Source organism: Argiope bruennichi, chromosome 8, assembly GCF_947563725.1.
Source record: "Argiope bruennichi chromosome 8, qqArgBrue1.1, whole genome shotgun sequence".
In the NCBI taxonomy this organism is placed as follows: domain Eukaryota; kingdom Metazoa; phylum Arthropoda; class Arachnida; order Araneae; family Araneidae; genus Argiope; species Argiope bruennichi.
In genome coordinates, this window is record NC_079158.1 from 18,799,051 (window position 1) to 18,821,462 (window position 22,412).

Sequence of the window (22,412 nt, forward strand, 5' to 3'; positions counted from 1 at the left end):
ATAATAGCTTTCAATACTCGATAACTTCTAGGAACTTTCTTTATTCCTAGTTTATCGTATTAACCTAATAAAATATTTATTTTGGTCGGACTCGAACATCAAAACAATAAATATAATATCTCTTCTTTTGATTAAAGTCGGGAGTTGAAAAATAATAAAATAAATCAAAACCTTATAAAATTATTCTAATTTTGGCTAATACGCTGCATTTCTTAAACTTAATTTAATCCAAAATTAGGAAAAAATGCTAAATATTCAATTTTCATAATTTCAATTATTTTTTTTATGAAATTTGAATGACAACTTACCATGTCTAAACAGCTTTGCTTTCATATTCTGTACATTCAACAGAAAACGGTAGCAAGTGATCGATTTTTCAATTTTAATTTTCTTCTCAAGATCACTTGATTTCACTTGAAACTTTTCATTTGGATTTTTAATATCCCATCAAATAAACTTAATGCGATGCAGACAACAGATATAACCGAAATCTTCTCTTCAATGAACTTCAAACTAAAAAAAAACAGACAAGAAAACTTACTCGCTTACTCTCTAATACAGGCATTACCCTTCATTCCCGTAAAAATTGTGTACATTAGGTAAAGCAAAGAACGCTTTACATGGCGTTAGTGCACAATGGTTATAACTTTTGGCGTGAATTTAGCATTTTAAATGAATTTGTCGAGTGATCCTTGGCGAATTTTTTGGTGATTTTTCCCTGGCAAGGTAACCAATACACAGATATAGACATGTTTTTCCAACTAATTGAAACCATCATTTGATGCAGAAATACAATTGTATTCACAAAATCCAATATAAAATTTTATATATTTAAGTCTTTGCATTTTTAAATTCTCGCATTTACATGCTTCTGGAAAAAAAACACACATATCAACAAACGGGCAATCCCTTTGTTGATATGTGTGTTTGATATGTTGTTCAATTTGATATGTTCAATTTCACTCAAAATTTGATAGGTGTCTACAATTTAATGTTATTTCTGTGTACCGAATTTTATCCATCTGGCTCTCTTCGTCTTGTAATTATCGTGTTAACTTAGATTCGAATAGTTGAACAAACAGACTTCCACTGACTAAATTTTGCTCAAAATTTGATAAATTTAGTGCAAAGAACCATATACCAATTTTTATCCATCTAGCTTAAAAGTGTTTTTTAATTATTCTGTCGCTGATTTGCAGATTTAATTCCAAATACGTTTTTTTCGAACTCACGGAAGACTAAAATGTAGAGATTCGCCAAAATCTCGAGTTCGAATTTTTTTTTTACTCTTACAGTACTTTCTCTATACTTCGTATACGAGAAAGTAAAAATTGTCTTCATAATTTGGATCTGCAAGATTGAAATTCATGAATGGAGGATAATTTTCCAATACTATTCATCCATGAAAACCTGTTCGGAAGATAGGTCATCTACAGGCGAATGTATCTTGCCCGCAAAAATTGCATTTGTTTGTTTGTTTCTTATGGCACTTGCCACTGACAAGCCCGCTGTTACGAGGACAGCGATTTAAGCGCCAACGAAGAAAGCGATTTAAGCGCTAGCAGCGCCAACTAGGGCCAAGAGTACGACTTTGCCACTCACGCATCATTCATTCGCTTGCACAACCCCTTTTTACTAGAGGGCACATTCACACAGATAGTACAACAGAAGAACAACCATGCCCAAACCGGGACTCGAACCCGGGATGAACAGATCACGGGGAAGACGCGCTACCCCTATGCCAGGACGCCGGCAAATTGCATTTGTAAAGACGGTGAGGGTAGATCCTTCAGTCAATGATTTATCGAAAATTGCACTGGTTAGCTGACCTCTTCACGGCAAAGTTCATCTTCCAAATGTTCTAGGTTTTTTTTTTTCACTCGGCATTATTTTTTAAGCTTAAAAGGCGCATTTCTTTCTCATTATTTTTACTAGAAAACACGCAATTTATTTCACTAACTCGTTTTCATGCAATCACCCGCAGAGGCCACGGTGACCTGAGGGTAAGGTCTCGGCCTCTGACCACGTGGTTTTCAAGTTCGAGACCCAATTCTACCAAAAAACCGTCGTGTAAGCGGATATGGTGCACATCAAAACTGTCGGGGTCAAACGTCCCTTCGCTGGTGTGGTGTGCAAGCTTGGAGAATGAGGTGCTAGCTTAGGTGCCCTCCTTGTCATCTGACCTCAGTTCAAAACTCCAAGAATTGTTCCAAAATAGCCCTAATGTTGCTTTAAAATGGGTCGTTAATATAACTAAATCCAATTAATTGTGATAATTATAAGCATTTTTTTTTTCAGAATGATTCAGTTCATCTTATTTCCTGTTTTAATAAATGCACTTTTTCTTAACATAGCATCTTTTCTCCATAAACTTTTAACTTTGTTTCTACAATTTATATCATTATATTAGTTAAACTTTAGTATACTGATTACCAATAGCATATTTTTTTTAATTACTTTCCACAGAGTTTTATAGTGATTTTGTCCCTCTGAATTCTGGATGAGAAATGTTTTCCAAAACTCTTCTTATATGAGATATTTTTTGCCATATTTAACAGAAATGGAATAGTCAGTAGAGAAATCTTAATAAATATTCTAGTTATTCTAGTTTTAAAACAATTATGTCCATAGAAACTAATTTAGCTTCAATATTATTTATTTTCCAAGTTAGTTGTTCCTGAGTTTCCATCAAATATATCCAGAAAAAATTATTATTTTTTAATAAAAGTATTGAATATTGAAAAAAACCCAGCATAATATTATTTCATTTTTAAAAATAATTAATTTTATCCAATTTAAGGAATTGAAATTTGTCATTCAATACTCATCTGAATTTAGATTATATATCTGTTGATGATTAAGTAATTACCGAGTGGTTATTATATTTAATGATTACGAGTAGAAAAATGAAATTTATTGATCATTAAAGCAGATTACTTCTATAATACTAGACTGGAAATAGTTAAATTGTTGAACTTTCTAGTAAAAATGACTTTGACATGATATCACTATTTTATGAAATCCATACTGTAATTTTTAAAAAACGATTCCACCGGTTACCACCACTATATAAGAATAATTAAATGGTGAATTTTTCCGATGTTTACTTACTTTGGGCTTCTTTAACTACTTTATTTTTAAACAATATTAAAATTCGAGCTTCATTGTTCATCAACCAGCATGCATAACATTCATATTTTTTTATACGAAAACCAATGTTTCTAAAATAAAGTAAAAAATTTTTTAAGTTTAATAGTAAATTCAAAATTAAGGTACTAGAAAATAATGCAGCAGCAACCTGCAGTCGGGTTCGAACGTCAAGATATAATCATGTGACAACAATGGATATAAAAATTAAATTGGCTTTAAACATTAAGTAAATATTAATCAATCCCTTTTATTTCTATATACTTCTGAATTCTGTACTAATACTGGAACTCCATTATTTGAAACTCAATAACACTAACATTTTCATTTATACGTAGAATAATTTATTACTATCAAAATCATCGTTTTAATGTTTAAGAGGGAAAAAAAAATTTCTTTCAAGTAAATCTTTTATTTCTGAACTGATTTAACTTTTTACTATACCTTTTAAAGAATCTTCTTTTAAAATAAACTAGCTTCTGAAAAGTAAATTTTGATTTACAAAATAATTTATTATGCTTGATTTTTGTTTATGTTTTCTATTGTAAAATTTTTTGGATTAACAAAGTTTAATTAATTCAATGCGTTTAGAAATTTTGCATACCTTCTTTTTTACCGAAATTTTTACCATTATTTTATTTTCTAAGTACTATGTATTACTCATTTTTGTTTAAATTAGATTGTTTCATATTTGTAAGGACAGAATTTAATAATAGCTTTTTCACTAAGTTTCATGCACTGGAGTTAAAAAAAATATGTAAGTCTTTGTGTGTTTTTGCTGATAATACACTGTATTAATATTATAAGATCTCAGTTATCATTTAACCGATTAAAACTGTTGAATTTATGATTCCATAAGAGTAGCTTTGTAAAGTAATGAATTCGAGAGATGATTGGTTTTAAGATTCTGTAATATTTATAATAATAAACAGCAGATTAAGGCAAATTAAAGTAGCAAATTAATGACTCCCTTCTGATATTCAAGCTATCAGTGTTATTAGATGACCCCTTCCTTCCTATCTCTTAACTATTGAAGAGATAGAGTTATCTAATTCGATAGACGATTCGGCACAGCTGGGTAGTAGGTATTAATCATATTAGAGTCAAGTTGGCAATTACGTCTCTTGAAGACTAAAATGCAAAGTCGGAACATTTTTTTTTTTTATACATTAATAAACGTGTTTTTTAAAAGAAATATTTTTATTTATAGTATAAACATTCATTGATGAAAAAGAAAGACTTCAAAATGATACTTAACAAAATTTCTATTTCTTTTTGAAGTATTCATGATATTCTAAACAGAAAATAAAAATTATTGTTTTGCTGCATAGTGCACACTCTGAATCGAATTGCATTTAAATGCATATTTCTAAATATTGAAACATTTTTTTTATAATAGTTTCCTTTTTATAGGACGAAGGCAAGCCATATTGTCCGAAACCCTGTTATAATAACTTATTCAGGACAAAAGGTGAGTAAAATTATTTTCTTATTTCTTACAATTAGTCTCCTAATAATACAGGGGCCTGGTGATGAGGTCTCGGTTTCGGAACGGGAGGGCCTCAGGTTCGAGACCCAATTCCACCGAAGAACAAGTCGTGTAAGCTGGCTTAGCGCACATCAAATCCGCCGGGGCCAATATCCCTCCCGCTGGTGTGGCGCGAAACCTTGGAGAGGACCCAGTCATCTGACCGCACCTCAAAATTATGAGGTCTGTTCCAAAATAGCCCTAGTGTTGCTTTAAACACGAAACATTAATATAATTAAACAAACAAAAACTAATCATCAAGGAGAGCATGTACGTGTGAGAATGTTGGTGTTCTACTGGATGGATCGTAAGTTATAGAGCTACCAAATCCGGCACAAATACACTTTTTGAGGGGGAGAACGTGCAGTTGGAAATGATATTTTCGAAATTTAATTAATTAAAAACTAGGTCAAAATTTGGCGTTCTCCGGAGTAAATTCGAAAAAAAAAAAAATCACACCATCAATGATTTGTTAATGTTGAAAAGTAGAGACATGAAATGTACTTTCTATTCAATGATTTAATTCTATTTCAACTGTGTTTTTTTAATGCTCACAACTGATCAATTTTTCAAGGTATTCAATAAAACGGATCAAACTTTGACTGTTTTAACTTGATCCAATTTTTCAAGAGTAACTTCAAGAATAATTATAGCATGAAAATAATTGATACAGAGTAGGGCAGGGCAAACAGCTATGCTCACAATGTTACCTCAGGCAGAGCAAACTCAATAGCTGACCCATTTTTTTCCTTAATTTTAATAAGCTTTTTGGAATATATTTTTACACAATTTATAATAAAGCTTTCTACTGTCGTATATAAATTAAAAACTATAACATCATTTCATCAGATTTTTCACTCACTCATGAGCTGTTCAAGTTGCAGTAAAAATGTTGCCTTCTTTAGACATTAAGATAAAGACAAATTTTCATAACATCCTCGTCTTTTTATGTGCATGGGTGTGATAGTTTAGTTTAATTTCTCTCTTTGTGTGATGCTTCGTTTTATTAGCAGCATTATTCAGAAACTGGTAGATAGAGGGGCGCTTTAGAAACATTACTCACTTACCGAGCTTACAATTGGCAATTTTAGTCATTTCCTCGCCCATCCAAGAGGAATATAAACGTGGACTTCCCCTAAAACTCCACCAGACGGCAGCCTACACTCTAAATATCGGAGATGAAAATAAGGTTTGCTTTAGTTGATACCTAGGAGTGCCATAGTCACTTAGACTAACAGAAGCTATCACACTTCCCCTTCACCATGAGTTCTCGACTCAATATCAATATGCTAGATAAAATCACAATATAACAATACAAGATAGCACTACAGAAGTGTGACACGATTGGCTAAGTCTTATAAAATCAAAGAATATCTTTGTGTTAAAGAAAGGAGTTGATGGATTTTTTGTCAGCTTATCAAGAGAGTAGGATTCATGTAAATAGATTAAGAATACGATTGATCTCAAAAATACCGCACTAACGTCTCACAATGTTACCTCACATATTGCTTCATCTAGATTGCAGACCTCTATCACTAAAAGATTCTGTAACACCATTTGTTGTGCCCATAGAAAGATAGTCACCAGAACGTCTTCATACACGAATTTAATCTTAACCCCTTAACTGTGTAACTTTTTCTGTCCTATAAGTAAATGAGATCGTCTATTTTGGAGGGATTCTTTATTGATTTAACTAAACCCGAAAAGACTTGAGGTGTTTATGGATCCCTCGCAATTTATGTATCGAAATGCAATGTCTATAAACAGTTTAATTTTATTTTATTCATTCAAAATGTGATTATTAGTAGTGCGAAATGTGATTATTCAATAGTCATGCAAGAAAAATAGTCAATCTCTATAGTAAAACATTATAATATCTTAATCAAAGATTCCATTCATTAACAGAATTTTACATATTTTTATTACCTTGATTTCTTTCATAACTTTTAAAAAAAAATTATGATTTTCATTTTTAAGTAATTGGACTTTTTTACCATTTCAGGTTATATTCGTCCAACCTATGCTTGATTCTGTACCCTCTGAAGCTCCGTTGAAGATTCGGGAAAGGAAAGTACAAGCTTTCCTTTTCCCGGTTTAACTCCCTGAGCAGCATTCAAAGCATTGATTGCGACCCTCTATGCATAAAATCTTGCAACAAAGAATAATGAAATCAAAGATGGAACAAACAAATTCGAAGCTGTTAAAATATTTGTATCCATTTTTAAACTGATCTCAAATACAAAGTTATAGATTTCAATAAAATAAACAAACAGAAATTAAATATCTTACGTCACATATCTTTTCACAACTTGATTTATAATCATTTGCTTAAGGAAGGAAAACTGTTTTCTCAGTGACAATATACTCAGCCATATTTATGAATGCAAAGTTTATCAACGCGTGAAGAATGTTTAAGTAACAATTCGATAAATATTTCCTTTTAAAAACATTTCATTTTTATAATAGAGTTCTGCAGAATATTAAGAATTTTATGAAATCGAACTTATTTTTAGAGTGTATGTTCTTGAGCTGTTGTTTGCCCATTGCAGAAATTTCACAGATTTTCGTGAAATGTTGTTCAAGCATTAACAACAACTCTCTTGAAAAATTTACTTCGTTAAATTTAATAAATTTAAAATAAGTAATGAAGAGCCATTTTTAAAATATCTAAAGCTAAAAATAAAAACTCAAACTTAAAACTCAAGATAATATCAACAATCGATATTTATTTCTTAACTTATATCATTCTGGTTGCCTAAAAGCCTGTGGCGGTCAGCTTATTCGCCAAAATTATAGATTCTTTCAGACTTTCAATTGATTAATACTAAATATATTTTTTTTAAATATTTTATCTTCTTATTTAATATATCTGAAATTGAATTAGTTCATGGCAAGTTAAAAATGCATATATAAAGAAGCGCAAGTGAATATCCTACTACGAAATTAATTAATGATTAGCAAAAAAAAGCTAGATTGAACTTTTGGATAGTTGAGTTTGAATTCCATTCTAGCATTTAAAATTATTGTTACAGATAGTGTTTCACGCTGAACTAAAAATATTACTAAAACAAAGGAAAAAAATATGGAAATAAAATTGATATTTTTAAAAGGGTCATTTTTTGAGTTGAAAGATGATACAAGGATTATTATTTTTGTATGATAATTGTTTTGGAAGATATGAACATCCATTTCCAAAGATAAGTCATAACTATTGGCAGTTAAAATCGAAATTTTGCGCTCGATTAAACTTTCTGCTTGGCGTCTATTTCCTGATTTCTTTTGTGTTTGCTTTCCTCTGATGGTATCTACTTTTGGTGATACGGTGAACCATCTCCAGAACATATCTTGCAGTTTAAACAATTAGCCAAATGAAGCGTAGAATTCAATGCAGCCGTAAAAACGTTCGATGAAGCTGTCTAAAGTTCATATGATGGTTTGTTTATATTTTACTGTTGCCACTGGACTATAAGTAATAAAAGCAATTTCTGTGCCTCTGGAGTTAGCTTATGTGTAAAGTGATAAAAGAAAAACTAAAGTAACTTAAATCCTAATAAAATGATGTTGAATTTTTTTCTCTTAATATACATTATAATGCGTACTATTGGTTGCAAAAACAAACCAATTTGGAGTTCGATTTTCTGCCATTGCTTATATAATGTGTTATTATCAATAATGGCAACGATATCAGTCCTTTCCTTTCCTACTCTGTTGTGCATTTCTTATTTTTTATCCTTCCAGCTGAAAAAAAATCTAATAGTTCTTCAATACTGTTCATAAATCTCCTAGCTATAGTCATTTTGAGATTTCACATATCTGTTAAATGAAGTACTCTTTATAAAAAAAAACCCTGTGCTGTGTTGATTAAACTATCAAAATAATCCAAAAAATTTTTTATCGAATCCACAATAATTAAATAATATCAAAAAGTTCTTAATAAGAAACTACTTACAAGACATTAGAAAAATGTTGATTAATAAAAAATATTTTTAAAAATAATATAAAAAAAATTTTCAAATCAAATAAAATTTATTTTATTTTTAACAAAATATTAATGCAGTTTTTAATGAAGTATTATATCAAAAACATACATAGTCTTTCCACAATATGAAATATTTTGAAATATTCTAGGTGGGATTTTTTTTTCAAATTATGAAAAGAATCAATAAGAATAATCTCTCCGAAACTTTCTGGCATCCTCTACATCCTCTACCCTAAAGTCTTTTCCCCTTCCCCGCATGAAATTTTAGATTACGGCGAAGGTAGAGAATGCCATGAAGCGAACTTCTTTAGCGAACAATAATTACGAAATAGAAATGATTTAGGGTGAATCTAGCATTTTTACTGAGCATTTCGTGTAAATATGTGTTTTGGATGCCTTTTTGCCGAAAATTGAAACCAAAATCTGATACAGAACAAAAGTTGTTATTACAAGATGAAATGCCAACTTTCATTAATTTAAGTCATTGTATTTATGAGATTGTGCATGTGATGGTATAGACTGAAAGGTGGCGAACCGTTCCCCAGATTTGATTCAAAATTTGATAAGGACCTATATTTTAAAGGCTAAATCTATGTACTATATCTTATCTACGTAACCCCTTGCGTTTTGTAGTTTTCGAGTTCACTTGCGCTTGATCAGATAGAGAGAAAGCCTTCTTGTGAATGGATCTCGTTTAGAATTTGATAGAAATCTACAGATTTTGTCCCCACATACCGAATTTCACTCGTCTAGCTCAAGGTGTTCTTAAGTTATCATGTTCACAGACAAATGAAAAGACAGAAATAATGCTGAAAATATTTTCTTAGAACTCAAGGATGTCTGAAAGGTGGAATTTCATCAAAATCTCGAATTTTCATATTTTGGCGATTACAATAGTTTCTCTACATTTCATATGCGAGAAAGTAAAAATGAAAGTATTTGCAATACAATATAATGCTATAAAAATTAAGATATCTCCTTACATTAAAACATTCCTAAGATATCTTTTAAAAAATGCTTGTCATTTTCGTAAATTCGATCTGTTAAGGATCTATACCAGCAATTTCGAGAGATAGTTAATGAAATTAGTATTTACTTAACGAAAAAAAAAGTAGATGGCATTTATATATATATATATATATATATATATATATATATATATATATATATATATATATATATATATATATATATATATATATATATATATATATATATATATATATATATATATATATATATATATATATATATATATATATTCTTTTACTCAATTCCTTGTTGAAAGAAGTTAAAAAAGTTTTATAAAAATTTTACATACTTTTAACACATGGTCCTTTTTAAATTCAATTCATTTTCTATTTTTAATACTTGAATCTATTGTTTCGTAAACTCATTATCGAGTAATGTCATTGATTTGTAAAAAATTCCGATTTATTTTTTGATTAGTTGATAATTAAGTTTTGTATATATAAAGAAATAAATATAGATTGTTATTGAAATTTTCACAATATTGTGAACATTAGGTTCACAACATCGCAATTCATCAAGCACATCAGGAAGTCTGTGAAAAATCGATTGCCAAACTATGATTATTAACATGTCGATTAAAATAAAAGTGTTTAACAAAAGCAGTTCTTAAAACCGCATTTTAATTAGTGTATCAAAAAATATACTTATTTTAGTTATTTTCGTTTTTTTTTATTTATAATTCATTATCATAAATATTAGTAAATCATGAAACTTATTTTTTGATCATATTCTTTATTAGGTGGAACAAAAATAAGCATTCTTAAAAGATATTTTATAAAATACTCGTCATTTCCCTAAATTCGATCTCTCAAGGCATAGAGGAATAGTTAATGAAAGTCATGTTTAATTAATGAAAAAAGTAGATGGCTTTTCAAGTCAAATGAAGCATTCCCACATATTTAGCATTATTCATTTATTCATAAAGCATTTACAGATATTTAATAAGAATTTAAAGGAGCCAGAATTCTATTCAATTATTAGATTAACCAACTATTAACATCTGAAACTATTAAAATGGTATCTTGTTTTGATGATACGCAAGTGTATAAAATTTGAAAACTCTGGAATGTAAGGAATTGAAGAACATTGGTAAATTCCAAATAAGTTACAAAAAAACTTGTTTACTTGGAAACAAATTAAGTTAAATAAAAACTTGTAGAGAATTTATCAAATCGTTTACAAATTTTTATTAATCACACAACAGGGAAAGAACATAAATTAATTTTTTTAATAAATAAAGAAAATAATTATTCTAAAAATAAATTTGAATTTACTTTCAAATATTTTACAGCAAGAATTGTAGAAAACTAAAATTTACAATTTTAATCTTAATGATTTGCGATTTCAATACAATTATGCAGAAAATGTTGGATTCACGTAATTTGGATAATGTATTTTTCTGCTGATTAATATTTCAAACTTTTCCATATTCATCATTTAAATCATCAACGGTGGCCAGCATTTTTTTGCCTCCGTACATCCATTCATTATCCTCGCCTTCCGAGCCAGAGGTCTGTTTTCTTTTTTCGTACTGATAATCGTAATCGTCATCGTCGGTGCTCAATTTTTTATCTTCTTCACTTGAATCTCTGAAAAACTCATATCATATCATATTCTAAATATTAAGAATACAAAAATGCGAAATATTGTATCAGCAATAAATGAATAATCACATAATTAACAAATTTCGTTTCGTAAACAAAATTATTATCTTTCAAGGAAGAAGGAGATTTGACTTGGGGGGTTCGGGTTGCAAAAATGAACAAAAAAATATTTGCTGGACTCAGAAAGGTCTAAAACTTGGAGATTCATCAAAATATCAAATTCGAATATTTTGAAGGTTCAATACTTTTTCTTTGTATACGAGAAATTTCTAGAGAAATCATCAGTGGTTACACAATCGACATGGATTTAAAATTCCATATGAATTTAATTCTTTTTATGCATTTAACTCTTTTTATATGAATATGAATTTAATTCATTTAACAAATAATGTATTTTAATGCAATATATATTGAGTATAATCTCTGATTCACTTTTGAGAGAAAAAGGGGAAAATCAGAAATTTGAAGCTATAATACTGCCAAATCCCAAATGAAATTCATTACATTTTAATATTTTAATAGGCTTTTTTTTGTATGCATTTTTTATTCCGTCTCGTAGAATGAATCGTGATATGTTAGCATCAGAAAATAACAGCTTCAAAAACGTCTCTTAATTATCTACCTCATCATTTAAAATTATACAATCAATAAACAAAATAAATCAGCCCTTCAATAATCTGGAGTTATAATACATCCCCTGAATTACACTGAGGAAAAAGCTTTAAATATGAGCATTTTTGTTACATACTTTTCTTCACTCATGTCAGACATATCTCCGTACTCAACAGGCTTCAAACAAAGCGTGCACATGTTATTAATATCTTCAAAACAAGGAAGGCAGTAAATTCCTATTAAAATGGAAAGCATTTATCCACTTAATTCATTCATATTTTTTCAACAAAAAAGAAAGAAAGCATTCTAGTTAATGACAAATCAAGATGATAATTAAGAGAGGATTAAGCTGTGTATGGATAAGCCCAGTTCAATGGTTTTGAATATAATCTTATTGCATTTAAATGTTTAAAATGTAGAATTATTCAAAATTATTGCACCAATTACAAATTGGCACAATTTTTCTTATGAACTACGACAATAAAGCAGTATCTGAATGCAATATACGTAGTTGAAAATTCCAAGTTTCGTTTAAGTACATATATGAGGGCGTATATCATAAATTCAAAACTAAATACGCACACAACACACTTCTGAAAAGATTAATAAATTCTTATATATATAATGAGAACAAACCATTGACAATTTTTTTTTTCATTTCCTGTTCGGGTGGGAGAAAGAAATTTGTTTCAGAAATGTTTTACGAGTTTGGAATCACAAGAGTACTCTTTTTCAAGGACACGTTGCACACAAACTAATGTCTTTCAAAATAGAAATTTTTCACAATAGTGTAAAATGGAAAATGAATACAAACTGCTGGACGTTTCAATTTTTCGTTTACACAAATATTTTTTCAGCAGTAAAAATAGACATAAAGGAACAAAATGCACTGAATTATAATAGGTTTTCGCAATATTAACATATGCATATAATTCAATTAACAGCTGAACTTCACTATTTTAACCTTATTCAGCAGACAATTTTATAATTGTTTTTCTATTTGAATCGGGATTATTCTTAATTATAAACAGATTTCATACTTGATGAAATATCCTTCGGATGAGAATTTGAAAAATTCTGTGCCTTACCGGGGATGCTGAATCACACAGAAGAACAATTGTAATATGCTGAAAAAGAAATTACCAAGCACAGACCAAGCGAAGGCATTCTGAAACAATATTACGTTGGACGTCAGTTTATGGGATCGTTAAGGGATTCAGTAAAGTAAAAATTTGTGTAACAGCTATTTATTTTCAGGTTTCGTTACACACAGACATTATACATATAAAAGGTAGACTAATTTAAAGATATACGAATAAGAGAATGGATCAAATCACGCAGCACATGCCATCGCCTGATCTGAACTGAGTCATCGCCACCAGGCATTAGAGGGTAGAGATGCATAATCCACGATTTTTTGAATAACAAATAATTTTGCTATTGTTATTTTTAAATATTTGTTCCAAATATCTGTTATTTCAATCCTATTATTAATTTAAAATTATTATTTAATATTAAATATAAAATTTATTAATTGTAATTAATACTTAATTTACTAATTTAAGTAACGTGTCATTGAATTAATTTATCTGTTTCAGCTTACTTCTTAAATTTGATTTTTTTCAAAACTATTTATTTAATTTCTGTATTGGAGTAAACCATTTTCTGAAAAATTTGAATTAAATATAAATGTCATTTCTTTAAATTGTTTACTTTAGTTCTATATTCTACCAATAGATGGCGTCAGCAGCAAATGGAATATATGCAAAGTCAAATCACAAGCAATTAAGAACGATTTGTATGAAACAGTACATCAACACATACGAATAAGATCGGTTACTCTCATGAAGTGGAGCGGCGACTTCACACTTTCCAGTGAAGTCACCGCTCCGATAAATTTCAGTGATATGCAATTCACTGATATGATGATTCCAATAACCGGTCCGTTCACTTTTCAATCCGTTCACAGATTTCTCCTTTTCTGTTATGTTCGAGAGCTTCCATTGTACAGATCGTATCGATTGTTACTTTCCAGTGAAGTCACCTCTCCAGTAAATTTCAGTGATATCGTATCGATTGTTACTTTCTATCGTGATCCAAAACCTGTAATCGAAATATCACCAGTAAGATCGTATCAAGGATTTGAATCACACCCCTCTTTGAAAAGTATTGATCACTTGTATTTGTGACTTTTTGATATTGGTTACGTAATAACCGCTCGCAAAATATTCGTCATCCCTATTAGAGGGTGCTGTCTCTGCTGTTAGTGTTACAAGAGCGATTACACTTATTAATTGTTTAATGTGGTTTCTGTTATTCATGTGGGTAACATCCAAGCAGTAATAAATGGTAAGTAATCCATTAGCAATCAATAAGTTATTCATTTCAATATAAAGTATATTCTCAATAATTCAGTGGTTACTTGCATGTTCTAAGAGAAGTATTCAGTTCCATTTTCAATTCGGAAGCTGTATTTGAGATTTCACAAATGTAAATCCATTAAACTGACTCACTGACAAATCATAGAAGCCATATTTAAATCGCTGCGAATTACGTCGATTGCTTATTAAACGTTTAAAATGTTTTAAAAAATTGAATATCCCACTGCATGCGAATTTCGTTCTGCCATCCATTTTCATAACACTAGAAACACAAAACCAATTAAAATTCACTGGTCAATTTGTGAATTTTGCGGGTAAAATGCGATGAGTGAATCGATAGTAAATAGGCGGGAGCGAAGTTCCAATGAAGGACAAGACAATTCTCCTGGTAAAGAACGAAATATATGATGAATTGATGATGAATAGCTTACAGGAAGTTGAAGTGAAATTTGAGGAGAATCGCATTACAACACTGTCAATGCGTTGTCCTCAAATTTTCCGTTCGCATCTTTATAATCGCGGGCGGTAAGACTAACGCTACTTCAGCAATCGTAGCAACTTTGCTGAAAAATAACATAAGCACTGAGCTTCATTATACAATAAAAGCGTTTTTTATTAATCATTTTCTTTATTTTATTTGCTTAACGGAAGTTCATATATGTGATTCCCAATTTTCTGAAATCTCTTCTTTGGTCTTTGTTTCATGAAGATATGTCCGTAGACTCTGCCTTCTTTATGACCAACAGTGTTCATATAATCAAGGTTTTTGAAAGTAAGAATCTAGAATTTTTCTCGCAATAATGAAATTAAATAGAAGTTGATCATCTGATCAAGGACAAACGTTACTTCCTGAAATAAAACAAATTTCCTAAAAAATTCCAAATTTCCAAATAAAAAATGTTTAATTTCATAAAATTTTAGTAATACGTTTAGACACGAAGAAACTGACATGATGTCATTTATCTGTAATTGCTCTCTCCCCTCAATTTTCCCGAACCCTCAATTAACAAAGCTATACGCAAAATCAGTAATGATCACTATTTCAAGATAGCTGGTTTGCATTAGCAAAGGCTTCAGGGGAAATGAAAAATAAATAAAATTAATTTAAATTCAGAAACCTCGAAGATTCCAAATTATTTTTAGAGACATAAACGACATGGATCACACAAAATAAAGAGTTTACTTTCATATCCACCCAGAGATACTCACCCTTACACCCAGGGGTTCCGCAAACTTTGAAATTTTCTTGGTCTTCTTCCTTTCCTGGTTCGTTACAACAGACACAGTTTATCTTGGATCTGCCAAAAGCCTTCAAAATCTTAGCAATCAAACGACTTTGTCCAGCCAAGCGATCCAGAAACGAAATTCTTTCCAAGGTGTCGTCCCCCTGCACTTTTCTCCGGATGGCCCTTCTCAGAAAAGTCTTCATACCTCCCCTCGTTCTCAAGATGTGGTTATAGAGCCACACGGCACGAAGCTTTTCACGAGCAGGATAGTAACAACCGCAAACTACATGACGCAGACGAAGGCCATAGCTCTCTGTAAGAGCCAAGGTCAGACACATTCCATATAATATTCCTAGGGAAAGAAAAAAAGAATAGCTTTCATACCAAGTATGTCAAATTCGTGGACCACCCTAACCGTCCCACGACATAATCAGTGAAAACGATTTGAATTTATGATGCTGTCGGGACATACATATAACAAGCCTCGGAGTCTCGTCTTCCCCGGATCTCGAAAATATAAATATTAAATCTGAACGTCCGATTAAAATTGATATCCTTCTTGTTTAAATATTATATATCATGTTATTAACTATTTCAATACTTATATTGTAAAAATTACGTCGAAAATTAATCTGTGGTGGAATATCAGAATAGTATCCTTCATAATGTGTCAAAATAAATATATCACTTCATTTTATGTAAAGAAATATGTATATGTATCAGTTTTAAATTGAATAAATTTTCTAAATATTTGTTTCAACCTTTGACTACCATTTCAATTTTTCTAGAAGTTCAGTGTTCAATGCTCCTAATTTCAGTTTAACCCTTTCACCATCCTCTCCTGTCAGGGAAAATTTCTGTTTTTCGCCACATTATAACAAACAAAAATAAAAAAACTCAAACTAGTAAACCTTTATAAAGTGTTTTAAACGTTTAAAATTTTTAAAATGCAAAAAAACGCTAGAAGCGCGTTACGGAAGAAGTTTCACTTGAACGCGCTAGACGCGTTACGGACGACGGAGAAGTTAATAATATGTTTTCTCATTATAAATATTTCATTGAGAATCTGAAAAAAAAATGTTAAATCCCATCTTCGAGGGAACAGAAGAGCTAGCTCTCAGTCAATAATATCTTTACAAGATGGAGCAATAATTCGCTTTACAAATCTAGTAAAATCTTTCCTGGTTGAGATATTTAGTAAGGATAACATCAATATCAAATGCATCTAATTTCTAAGACTCCTTCATTCGCCAGATTTCATTCCGGCGAAGAATGTTAATGGAGAAATTTGAAATTCCGCGTGTACTATCGATCACTGTCTTCCAGTTAGAAGAAAATGAGAATGAGATTCGCCAAGAGGCCTTACACAACTTAATATGTGCTCTTTTCTATACCTGGAATTTTGCAATATTTAACTTTTTGCAATGGGATTTACTTACAACGAGCATTCGTTGTTCTTATTAAAATGTTAATATCTCTTTTCATTTTACGCATCTATTCATTCGCTTGTACCAACAACAGAAGAGAGTAACAAAATAATAATGACAACTACTGCTAATTGAACTAATCTGGTTTATAATACTTAAGGACCAAGAAATATATAACATAACGAAAAACATGCGAAAAAAATAGCGCCGATCATGGCGTCAAAAAAAATCAAAAGTCACCTAATTGTAAACTTCCACCGATAAAACAATTCATTAAAAATATACAATAGAAAAGGTGTTTTAAAATTTAATATACAAATAAGTCACTGTACCCACTGTTCCTTACTTGTTTATCAACTCTGTATAATCAAATATGAAAATAAAATTCAGCTTGTTTCATAATATTTCTTTGTAAACTATATTGGCTGTTTTTCCTCCTGATGCCAAGACAAAAGAGACAACCAACTAAATGGTAGACTTAGCCGTGTATTTTAAATGCTGGCATAAAATAGTGTTCATGCACCTGTGCACTCATAAATGAAGTCATTGGAAAGGCATTATTATACAGGAGTATATTCTTCGTAAATTCTTTGGAAGTAGGATGTTAGTAAGAAGTGAATGTTCAGGAGGGGGGGGGGACTTCTTCTAATATAATTATCCCTTGTAAACAGCATATGCCTTTTGATTCATCTTTCTATTTTAAAGCTGAACAATATGGACAGACTATAAACATTGTTCCGATTGAAACTGAAGCATCCTTTCTGTAATCCACACATGGATGGTAATTCAGGGCAGAGTACTCCTTTTCAAACCAAATATCAGGAACGTTTGTTCTTTCACTTCTTCCCCTGTGTCTCAAATTTAAATGTCTTTATCTGTCAGCAGACAGGCAAGATTCATTCTGTCTCTGTCATTCAACTGCAGTGCGATTTAAAGAGATACGGTTACTTTGATCAACAAAAGACACTCGTTCCCTAAGTGTGGACGTTCTTTTGCTGATATTCGCTACTCTAACGATTCGTTTCTTCTACATTTTCATTATCGCGCAACAAACGAAGCGTTTTGGCATTAAATGTGCTCCAGCCAAGATTAGATTTTCTTTTCTTTTTTTGCGGGGGGGGGGGCACAATGAGTTTTGAATCGCTGTTTAAAATCAGACGTAAATAAAGAAATACTTCGCATATGCATACCACAATTCCTGCTATTTGCGCATGCGTAATTTGAGGTTTCCTCACATGCGCGGATAAGTGATACTGCTGTTTTATGCATGCGCGAATCATAGTAGGAAAATAATTAAAATCGTAATTATAACACTACATTTTTTTTTATTTTGATATGACTTCAATATATTAAAACCTTTCCCAATAAATGCTCTACAAAATGGTACAAATATATCCAACATCAGTTAAGTATTTCTCGAGTTTTCTGGTTTAAACATACAGACGTTTTCAGGAGACTTCACTTTATACTATGTATAGATTTAACATTTGATTTTGGAAAAATTTTGTATTTAACTTAAATGTTTAAACTATATCGATGTTATGTTTCGCATTACAGCAAATATATGCAAGTAAAAATTGATGAGGAGTTTTATTTAATTTAAAAATAATTTAACTCTTAATTTATATTCAAGTTTAATTGTTTGAGCAAAGTGTAAACATTTTATTTAAACTTTAATTAAATGCGCAGAATGAAATGATTCACCATTTTAACGCTTAGATTAAATCTTAAAAGTGCCTTGCAATAAATCTAATAAAAAATGGTTTTAATTATTTTCGACTTTTTAGTCTTTAATTTGTAGTTTTTTAGAACTGTTTCATTAATACCCTAGTTCATTACCAGAGACGTTAGATTTATGTTACCAAAATTTAATTAAATGAATATATTAGATGATAATTAGATTAAATATATAATTATATATTAGAATTTTAAAAAAGAATTTTAATTGTGGACACAAATCTGTACAATATTTGAAATACCTTTTGAAGTGAATGAAAAAAAATCGGTGGAAAAAATATTAATTCTACCCAAGTTAAATAAAAGTTTTAAAATGGAGATTTCAGCGAAGCAAATAAGGTGTTTTCCTTTCTTCAAGTTATTAAGAAATAGTATATGGAAGTCTTTTTAACAGTTTATGTAGCTATCTATTATTGAAACCTCATTAAAACTAAACATCGCCGACACATATGGTAAAATATATATAAGACAAGGATGCTTGCTATCTAGATGGCACATTCAATAGCATACCAGCTTACTCGACTGTGCTTTCTCTTTCCTTGAATAAGTTTATTTATAAGTAAGAAAATTTCTTTATTCTTTCATCTTCGAACTTCAATTAAAATGGGAAAATTTTGAGCAAATGAAGAGCACCACAATGAATTAAAATAAAAGTTTCATAAGGCAAAGCGCAAATCTATTCAAAAACGGACCTCTTATCGCAAAAGACAGTTTACAGAAGACAACCAACTTCTTTCAGTATTTATAGATTTAATATGTAACACAAAACCAATCTGTTTAATTTTTTTTTTTGTCTTTCTCCATTTAAAAATAAATAAATAGTAAATTATTTGATTCGTTGAAAATCGGACATCTAATTTTGAATGCGAAAAATTGAAAAATTCGGATATCTAAAGTGTGAGTATTATTTCTGTCACCAAGCCTTTCCATCGATGAGTCTCAAAAGGAATGGCCACATTAAGTCCCTCTTCCTCTGGATACCAAAACTTAGGTAAAAAGATCGAATTCTTCATCCCCCAAACCTATCAGCAAGAGGGCAGACATCTTGATTTTTTAAACATTGCCTGATTCGATTAACAGTCAGCCGCGTATTCTTGCTGCAAGACCATTAAAGCTGTTCGAAGTGCCAGAGCGGGAATTCAACCCATTAAACTGGTTAATCCGTTTAACTCGCTTCTGCTGCTCAACAGTGGATTCGGGGGCTCACGTGCAGCGCCCGCCCAAGAAGTGAAAGAAAGAGGATAATTGATAATGGAAAACTTATTTTGCATTTGTCTCCCACGGAAACTTTTGGAACTTGAAGTGCTCTCGAAGGAGGAACTCGTTTCCGCTCCAGTTTTTGTTAATAATTCAGACTGCGATTGAAAAAGCTTCGGTGAGAGATGATGGGAATTTCGATGTGCCTTTCTTCAGATTTGAAGCAAATAGCATTTCGACAGTAATCACAACTTCTTATTTTGGATCTAATTTGATTTTTCCTTTTCAGTTAATTAGGAGAAGTTGGTAATTATTCCATCTGACAGAAATACATAAATTATTATCTAATTTCATTATTCTAACCCGGTAAGAGGAGAATGATATTCAGTATTCACGTATTGTCCTATTTTTCTTAACAGTGTCATTCAAACTAAATGTCATAGCACTTAGAATGAATGGACAGTTCTTTTAGTTTAAAACATAATTATTGATCAGTCTCCGAAATATAGATCTCATGCATGTACATTCTTTCTAATAATTAGGGCTGTTCTGACCCACTAGTTTTTGCAGAAATTTGGATCGAAATCTGATTCCACCAAAGCAGAGCCATGTATACGTGTCTGTTGAATGCTGAATTTCATTTCAAGGACAAAACACTGCTTGGTATGACATGGGAGTTTGGAGAGAGAGAAAGATGATAACATTGTTCTTGTCATCTCATCAAGGCTCTAAATTAATAATAGTATAATTAAAATTGTATGTTAGGAAGTATTATTTAAATAATCAGACATCATAAAGGCATGACTGTATCTAATGTCTTTTTATATCCAAAATTAAGGAGTATTTGAAATTTATAATAATGTGCATTTGATGAAATTTTGAAACAATTTATCAGAAATGCTAATAAATAAGTTAATAATTGGTAAATTATGCCATTTCATATTCTGTTAATGAAGAAAATATTGACAATGTATTATGGCTGCCAAAATATCCATTCTCTTGATAAATTCAAATGCTTTAAACTTTCTTAAGACCACAAAAAAAAACCAAATGAAAAAACTTCTATAGTTACATTTGAATATAGGTTTTTGAATATTTTGATTAACATCTCATGACTCATGATTTGAAAATCCTAGTGCACTAGAAATTCGGATGTGGTGTTTATACTAAAGCGTTAAGTAAGTATCAAATTTTGGACTAAGTCCATCAATACAAAGTCAAAGTCTGTCATGAACATATGAACACGATTATTCAGAAACTAGGGAAGTGGATAAAATTAGATATAATTATCTTTTAGCCACTAAGTTATCTCAAAAACGAAATTCAGTTTAGGAACAAGTCCACAAATAAAAAAAAAGCTTTTTTGTAAAATGAGATGCCGATTCGTCGCTATGTAATAAAATTACGCAAAAATGATTAATATTTACAAAGATTAGTTTTAAATGCATATTATCCCTCATGTCCGTAGAAAATATTAAATATTTTTATTTTATATTCCACTCATACAGAAGAAAAATATTACGCTGCTTCCATTTATAGCTTTTTTATACCACAAGTAGACACTCGGGTTTGTAAAAGTACAGTAGTGGGAAATAGAATCCCAACACTTATATAAATTTCAGGATCAAGAGTTAAAGCAAGCTAGAGAAAAGTCATTTCAAATTTGAAATGGTAGTCATCATTAATCGCCATGATTTTGAATGCAAATTGGAAATGCAAACATGCAAATACTAGCATGCAAACGTTTACACAATGTGTAGTAAAAGTGCCATATGCCATTTTATGGGATGTATTTTCATGCCTGTTGCACTTGGTTAGTCAAATCGGTCTATACTGATTGTGAATGGCATTGAATTTGTTGTCTCCAGTAATCCTATATATGTGCTCGATGAGAGAAAAATTTGGTGACCTCGTAGTGACAGGAGACACTGGAGATTCTAAGTTTAAATAAGAATAACTATAAAACAAAATACAGGGTATTCATTAATTATTGTCAGGGTTTCCACACCTCATAACTTTTGAATAAAAAATATTACGCAAAAACTGATTACGTATTCGTAAATTACAACTCAAAGAATTTTATTAATGATATTAAAGTGTAAAGCTTGCACAATTTGCACTTTGTAGGCATTCAGCTGAAGGCGAGTATGCATTCGTAAATTACAACTCAAAGAATTTTACTTGGCAACAATGCGATCTCAGCGCATTTGCTTTACACTTTAATATCATTAATAAAATTATTTGAGTTGTAATTTACGAATACGTAATCGGTTTTTGCGTAATAGTTTTTCTTCGAAAGTTATGAGGTACGGAAACCCCGACAATAATTAATGAACACCCCGTATAATTGAAAGAAACGGATGAAAAGGATTCAAAAGAGAAAACCAAATATCAAATTACCATACGAATTCTATCTAGAAATACATTAAATACCTCTAATTGAAAATAATTTTTGCAAGAAATTGCACAAGCTTAAAACTTTTATAAAGCCGAAGGCATTGATGTAATATTCACATAAACAATATTGAAAATGAGAAACTAA

At 30.5% G+C, this 22,412-nt stretch overlaps 1 protein-coding gene across 1 annotated transcript in view; it reads right to left on the reverse strand.

The window, feature by feature from the left end:
- Positions 1-11,100: 11,100 nt before the first annotated feature.
- Positions 11,101-22,412, reverse strand: part of LOC129980588 (DC-STAMP domain-containing protein 2-like) — a 47,656-nt gene continuing 36,344 nt past the window's right edge. The window contains exons 9-11 of the mRNA XM_056090969.1: positions 15,493-15,861; positions 11,997-12,138; positions 11,101-11,275 (exon numbers count right to left, since the gene is read on the reverse strand). Of these exons, the coding sequence (XP_055946944.1) occupies positions 11,101-11,275; positions 11,997-12,138; positions 15,493-15,861 (686 nt within the window). The remainder of the gene's footprint in view (positions 11,276-11,996; positions 12,139-15,492; positions 15,862-22,412) is intronic.